General features: G+C 36.1%; 1 protein-coding gene across 1 annotated transcript; it reads left to right on the forward strand.

Annotated features, from left to right (window-relative positions):
* Positions 1-601: 601 nt before the first annotated feature.
* On the forward strand, positions 602-1,351 carry LOC136841168 (zinc finger BED domain-containing protein 4-like). Its single transcript, XM_067108209.1, has one exon. The coding sequence runs from the start codon at positions 602-604 to the stop codon at positions 1,349-1,351; it is 750 nt and encodes a 249-aa protein (XP_066964310.1).
* The last annotated feature ends 6,727 nt before the right edge of the window (positions 1,352-8,078 follow it).

Raw genomic sequence — 8,078 nt, forward strand, 5'->3', positions numbered from 1 at the left:
ATTTACATGGTTAAAAGACGAGACTGATTGACGTATTTGGTGTTGAACCCTTTAAAATTTGCCCCGAAAGTTTTAAGTGCTAAACACTTTCAAAGATAGCGTAACGTAACCAAAGACGATGAAGAACTAGTTAACCGTAGAGATGGGTGGTTCGGTCCGAGTGCACTCGGTTTACTCGGTTCTTGGGAATTTGATTACTTTTCGTAAACGGCATGGAAACTACATCTGATGTCATAAAAAAAATAGCACAAAATTATTGATAAATGAAAAGATAAGCCAAAATTTTGCATTCTTAATGTTTATTCATAACACTAAAAAGTACTAAAATCACCGGTATTAAACAACAGGATGGAATGGTCAATATTGAGTTCATGATCATGCCTCGAACGTGATGAGAATAATATACACGTATATCACAAAAGCACTATTGACAGCTTTAGATCCAAGTCCATACATGTACCATACGGCAACGAAAGCAGCTGAAATCACTATGAAGAATCTGTGTGATGTACTAAGCGAAATTAATAATGAGTGGGACATCACAAAAAAAATTAGTTGTATCCTTACGGACAATGCCGCTAATATCGTTAATGCAGTGCAAATGCTTGGTGTAACTCATTTGCCATGTTTTACTCACACCCCGAACCTCATTGTCAGTGATGGGCTGAAGTGCATTACAGAGCTACATGAAAAATGTCGGAATGTCGTCTCTTACTTTCACCGAAGTGTAAAAGGTTCTGAGACGTTAGAAACATCGCAGATGCAGCTAAATGTGCCAAAACATAAATTGGCAGAAGAAGTTGCAACAAGGTGGAATTCTACCTATGAAAGGTTTGAGAGACTAATACAGCAAGAAGAAGCGGTAAAGGTCGCAATTGTGAGGTTAGATAATCCAGCGGAGATTTTGGAAAAAGAAGAATGGCAGATGTTAAAGGACCTTATTAAAATTTTGCGACCTTTTAATGAGGTGACAAAAGAACTGTCATCCGAGAAAAGTGACATTGCATCAAAAATCATACCATTTGGTCGAATTTTGCAAGCATCTCTTTTTCGTGCAAGAGAGCCTAATGAGGATTTAGTAAAAACAGTTATAACAGCTTTGCGTGAGCCCATGTTAAAACGCTTTCTAAGAATGAACGAAAATTTGACCTTAGCTTTAGTTACGTTATTAGATCCTCGTTTCAAAACCGTCCCTGCGCGTTCCCCTTCTGTTGTCATTAATATGCTAAGGCGTGGGATTTCATCAGACCCAGCTGTTGCTGCTGCTGCAGCTGCTCTGTCGACTGAAGATTCTGACACTGAGTCCAGTTCCCTCTACCTCAAGCTCACCATCAGTTTGGGATTTGTTTGATGCCATGCAAACCCAAGCAAAGAGATCTGTCACCGAAGTAAGATGATCACCCCCTCTGGAGAGTGAAATTAAACTAAATTTGGATCAAAAGTTGATAAACCGAAGTGAAAATCCACTGGGATGGTGGGAGAAGCGTCAAGAGTTATTACCTACATTATACCCAGTTGCTAAGAAATATTTGAATGTACTGGCAGCGTCTGTCCCCAGAGAACGTTTATTTCTATTGCAGGAAACATAGTTTCAGAAAGAAGGAATAGATTGTCCCCTGAAAATCTCAAGGTGCTGTGTTTCTTGCATGAAAACATGTACTGTAGGCAAGAGAAGTGTGCATGATTACTTTTTTTTTTTAATTAGTTGCAAAAGGAAATTTGCTTCTGAGTTTCGTTTTCATTCTTTTGTGTGTTTTTTTTTTTTATTTGTGCATTGCTATATAATAATTCCAGTTTTGTGTTTTCATTCCTTTGATTTGTATTGTTTTCTATTTTGTACACTGCAGTAAAATAATTTGTTTATTTTTTTATTCCTTTGCTTTATACTTTGTTGCCCGAAATGGCTTCGGCTTTTTTCCAGCCCTTCAGAGATACTTTGAGATGTATGCATTGTAAATGACCATTTTATATTCATTATGTTAATGACATGTTAAAAATAAATCTCAAAAATACTAAAATACCCTGGTTCAAGAAATACATTTACTAAATTTTTGTCAGGGTGTTACGTGTGAATAGGGTTAGAGAGCATCAAAACAAAGAGAAGCAGCCAAATATGTAAATAAACAAATGAGGTTTCTTGGAGCTAAGCTGAGAACTGCGTTTAGCTAATATGCAGTAAGGTCTGGAATATTTATGTTTTTATAGTATAAAAAAAAAATAATAATAATATTGCATATTCTGTAGCTGGTATGCAGTACAGTAGAGAAATCTTATTTCGCAAACAGCCTAGCACTAAATCAAATACAAACAACCAAACAGCCTGGTGGAAAATATTTGCTGCGACCACAAACAGGAGACGAAACTAATGACACCGAGATCTATACGGTAAACAACGTAGATCTTCAGTCCACTTCTACATCACAATGAATGCATACACACACACACACACACACACACACACACACACACACACACATATATATATATATATATATATATATATATATATATATATATATATATATATATATATATATATATATATATATATATATATATATATATATATATATATAATGTGTGCATACATACATACACGCCATTAACATCCGTGGCTGATAAATTTTGAGGGAAAGAAAAGGAATCTTCGGGAATTGGCCTGTTGCCAAAATGCCGAGTTTATGACACTTAATATGAGGTTGTAAACTTCAAACCTACCCTACAATATGCTTCTATTATTGTCATACAGTTATAGCAGTGATATAATTCAATTACTTTTTTGTAACGGATTTCGTGAAAGTAGATGGTTCGGCAGGTTTACCTATCTCTAATATTCCTTATATAATTTGCAGGTACACTCGGCATGAAAAGTGAGGATACAGTTTTCTTAAATCTTCGGACATATATTGCTAAATAATGAGACATCTGGCAACTTTAGAAAGGGGAGGAGCTTCAGTCTTATTGTGCGTGTTTTTTGCTTGACCTCCTATAACTTTCTATCATATTCAACGGTTCTGAAATCATTGATACTTAAATGCAGTAGTAAGCTTTACAGTATTCGTTCAAGTTGTAATTTGCAGTGACAGCTCTGAGCAAAATAAACATTTTCCCACATAACCTACGAAGTAACCTTGCACATAAGAATTTATGACACCACAATGAAGGGAATGCTTGCATAATCGGAAACGCGATCTTCCATAATGAAATCAAGAGTTAAATTTGAGCTATGTCCAACGAAAAACTTGGGGAACAATAAAGGAGCGAATGCAATGTTATGGTGTGTGTGTGTGAGAGAGAGAGAGAGAGAGTTGCTGTTGTGTAAGCCTAGGCCTATATGTAGAGCTACTCATTTCATTATTTTTTTTCCTTTTAGAGATTGAGCGATACTATATTTGTATAGTATGTTTTAGCAATGGATAGAGAGAGAGAGAGAGAGAGAGAGAGAGAGAGAGAGAGAGAGAGAGAGAGAGAGAGAGAGAGAGTTGCTGTTGTGTAAGCCTAGGCCTACATGTAGAGCTACTCATTTCATTTTTTTTCTTTTTAGAGATTGAGCGATACTATATTTGTATAGTATGTTTTAGCAATGGAGAGAGAGAGAGAGAGAGAGAGAGAGAGAGAGAGAGAGAGAGAGAGAGAGAGAGAGAGAGAGAATTGCTGTTGTGTAAGCCTGGGCCTACATGTAGAGCTACTCATTTCATTATTTTTTTTCTTTTAATGATTGAGCGATACTATATTTGTATAGTATGTTTTAGCAATGGAGAGAGAGAGAGAGAGAGAGAGAGAGAGAGAGAGAGAGAGAGAGAGAGAGAGAGAGAGAGAGAGAGAGAGAGCTGCTGTTGTGTAAGCCTAGGCCTACATGTAGAGCTACTCATTTCATTATTTTTTTTTTCTTTTAGAGATTGAGCGATACTATATTTGTACAGTATGTTTTAGCAATGGAGAGAGGAGAGAGAGAGAGAGAGAGAGAGAGAGAGAGAGAGAGAGAGAGAGAGTTGCTGTTGTGTAAGCCTAGGCCTACATGTAGAGCTACTCATTTCATTTTTTCTTTTAGAGATTGAGCGATACTATATTTGTATAGTATGTTTTAGCAATGGAGAGAGAGAGAGAGAGAGTTGCTGTTGTGTAAGCCTAGGCCTACAAGTAGAGCTACTCATTTCATTATTTTTTTTCTTTTAGAGATTGAGCGATACTATATTTGTACAGTATGTTTTAGCAATGGAGAGAGAGAGAGAGAGAGAGAGAGAGCGAGAGAGAGAGAGAGAGAGAGAGAGAGAGAGAGTTGCTGTTGTGTAAGCCTAGGCCTACATGTAGAGCTACTCATTTCATTTTTTTTTTTTTTAGAGATTGAGCGATACTATATTTGTATAGTATGTTTTAGCAATGGAGCAATGGAGAGAGAGAGAGAGAGAGAGAGAGAGAGAGAGAGAGAGAGAGAGAGAGAGAGAGTTGCTGTTGTGTAAACCTAGGCCTACATGTAGAGCTACTCATTTCATTATTTTTTTTTCTTTTAGAGATTGAGCGATACTATATTTGTACAGTATGTTTTAGCAATGGAGAGAGAGAGAGAGAGAGAGAGAGAGAGAGAGACTATGGCAACGTTAAGAAACATCCAGTTACTTGTGTTTTCCCGCGGAAGTTATCGCGGTACTCCGCACATCATAGAGAACGCTCTTGTGTATTTAAATAGATTGGGTCAACCTGCCCTAGCTGTCACAACATTTACTGCCATTAATTCCAGCTGACCTTTAACACCGTGAAATACAAATATGAATGTGTAAAAATTAAAGAAATTATCATTAACTCGTATGATGATGCAATAATAAGCCTGTTCATAACGGAAAACGAGTAAATATTGCCGTTCTGATAAACAGTACTACACCGAGATATCCACACACTATCTTTTAGATCTCTATGAACGAAGTCATCTGAGAAATTCTGATTACTTCGGACATGCATGGTGTTTTTAAGTATCTGAACGTTTTTGTTTTGCAGATTTAACATAAATGATATAATTTGCATTGTATTTTCATATTCTAGAGTAAATTTACCGAGATTATGTGTTTTCTGTAAGAAAAAAATAAAAATTCGATGAACGAAATCTAAAGAAATCTGTATCTTCACTTTTCTTGCCGAGTGTACATACTTCATCATAGAAGGGATAAAGTCATCATTAGTAACAATTTGCTTTGGTTTTTTATTTACCAAAAATATCAGATTACAGAAGCCCGTTGCCGATGAATGAAATATCAGCTGTATGGTACCCACCAATGTTTACTGTATAGTTCAGATGAAAAATTAATAATAAACTATGTAAATAAAAGACTTTTTGTATACAGAAATATGTAGAACTATCTCATAAAACTTTAAACATGATTTTCATATCATAAAATAGTGATAAAATTGAGAAAAACTTTTTTTATGTGTGGATTATTAAAAGTAACCTGACAAATAAGCGATTCCCATTTTCTATTTGCGTTTTCTGAAGCTGTGGGGCCCCTTCCCCCACCCAGGAGCAGACCGAATATTGCTATTTCATTTAACAAATTAAGCGTTAATTTCTCACCTAAGTTTAGTTATGTTGACTGTTGAAGTGTCAGTGAAGCCTTGTCAATTTACAGTTTCACTCAAAAGCGTGTTAACTTTTTCTCAGAGGTTTTAATTTTTTCTTTAAGATACGAGTTCTTCCAGACTGCTCGAGTCAGCCAGAATGGAGGTACGAGAGAGAGAGAGAGAGAGAGAGAGAGAGAGAGAGAGAGAGAGAGAGAGAGAGAGAGAGAGAGATGCCACTAAAGCAATTGCTTTTGATGATGATATATATATATATATATATATATATATATATATATATATATATATATATATATATATATATATATATATATTTTTTTTTATATATATATATATATATATATATATATATATATATATATATATATATATGTTTTGAAACAAAAACTGCATGAAGAACATTGGGCTAGAGAGAAAACAAAAGGCGAAATAGAAAGAGAGAGGCCGGATGGATGTTAATAAGAAAAGAAGAAGAAATAGGAGGAGGAGGAGAAAGAGAGTATTGGCCTAGCTACCTTCAAAATCCTTAAAGCTTCGATAACATGGAGTGGCGATCTCCCTGCGGAGTATGTGACCTCAGGCGGCCATATTGAAAGGTCTCATTCCACCTCATACTACTATATTGTAAAGAAGAAGCACTACGGCATTTTATTGTAGTTGAGTTAATAATTTTGCAATCTAATCTGTAGTCTCAAATATTTGTAAACAAAACCGATGAAGGAAAAACCTAGCAGCCATTTCTTTCCATTCAAAGGCTTTGTGGCTTTAGGACGATACTGAGAAAGAATTGTTAAGTAAAGAATGCCATGATGTAATTTTGACTTAATTTGAATAGTAACAATAAAAATAGATGCAGAATCTGTAACAAGTTGTGCTTTAAGAAAGGTTTAAACGATCTGTCGCACCTTACCAAATGAATAATTTGAGGGCATAGGTCTAGCCTAGGCTACCAAATTTCATTCCCTTGCTATTGCCAATCTATGAGACATTTGCTTCGATGAAAACACATTAAAAAATTAAAAAATATTTTTCACTTCGATCGGAGTAGCAGAAGTACTTTTCTAGGATCTGGTTGTGCCGTCCAAAATGCTTTCATTGTAACATGTTGAAAAGACGAGGCCTGTTGACGCAACCAGTAACCTCCACACCCACTTACTCCTAAGCCTTTTTAATAAAGGATAAATTCTCTTTTGCTTTATATGAGGTGGCAGATATAAGATGAATGAAGTTGCGATTTAAAAACCGAAGTCACCATTGCACTTATGCGCCACAATAGTATGCGAAAATGATGACTTATTGACACAGAAAGGATTTGCGACAAATAACTCAGAGATTCGAAGAATAATTTTTTTTGTTTACGTCCTCCTGAAACTCTTCCCCAAAGTGTGACGATTCGGAATTTCGGTCCACAAACCACCCACGGTGATATGCACTTCGTTAAACAACCCTGACACTGCCTTTAGTGTGTAAAACTGACAAAAATGGTGGTATATTGTTTTCTAGAAGCCTACACACTGGATATAATTCTTAAAGACTGACAAAACACAGCAAGTTGCTGGAATCCTCATGCATCTCATTTACACGGTTAACAGGCGAGACTGACTGACATATGTGATGTTGATCCTATTATAAGTTGCCCCTAAGTTTAAGTGCTATAGCACTTTCAAAGATAACGGATGGGTTAGATAGTAAAACCAACTTAAAGGAACGTGAAAAATCCACTCATCAGCCATATTTATTCGATTAGTCTGCCCGTATAAAAACCTTTTATGTTAAATTCAGCTTGAATTATCTATTGAATTTTGTTATAGCAACAGAAATCGTATAGCAACTGAGATTTAAAAAGCGAGAAAAAGCCAGTGACCAAAGCAAAGGCTTCGTCTTAATCAGAGATGAACCCTGCCTTCATCTTCTTCGTTTCCTCAAACACCGCCCGCCTACATTCGTAAGTAGTTGCCCGTTGACCGTGATATACAAAGCTTCATGATTTTTTTCCCTTGTGGCCGTGGTCGCTATTTCTCGTAGTTTTCCCCAGTTATAACACTTTTATAGTGTTATAATTAAACACTTCATGCAACAGCACAGATAGTCGCTTAACGTGAATCTGAAAAGGAAACCAAGCAAATTGTTAGTAACTGGGTCGTCCTGTGTCGTTGGATAGCGAAATTTAGGGAGGGAGGAGGGTCGAGTAGCCAAAAGCAAAACTAAGCCAGTACGTCCAAAAAAGACAATTGGACGTTCAATGAGTGTTCTGAAACGTGAATTAGAGGTAATTCTCGTAGTTCAGAGAAAAGTGAAGGAAAACAATCCAGGCTTTTTATGAAGTTTTCAAACCGAACGATTCATTTACTCTGATACAGAAGAAACTCCTTCTGAACTATGGATATAAACGTCGTAGGGATCAGTTTGCCAAAAAAAAAAAAAAAATACCTTTAGTGGAATGCAAACTAGTGGCTGGATGTGTTGTTCAGACGAAATAGTCGTAACTGTGACGAGTGGAAAGGTCTATC

This window comes from Macrobrachium rosenbergii, chromosome 8, assembly GCF_040412425.1.
Source record: "Macrobrachium rosenbergii isolate ZJJX-2024 chromosome 8, ASM4041242v1, whole genome shotgun sequence".
Taxonomy (NCBI): Eukaryota; Metazoa; Arthropoda; class Malacostraca; order Decapoda; family Palaemonidae; genus Macrobrachium; species Macrobrachium rosenbergii.

Excerpts from the sequence above, each read along its gene's own strand:
- LOC136841168 (XM_067108209.1), top strand. The coding sequence starts at position 602 with ATGCTTGGTGTAACTCATTTGCCATGTTTTACTCACACCCCGAACCTC.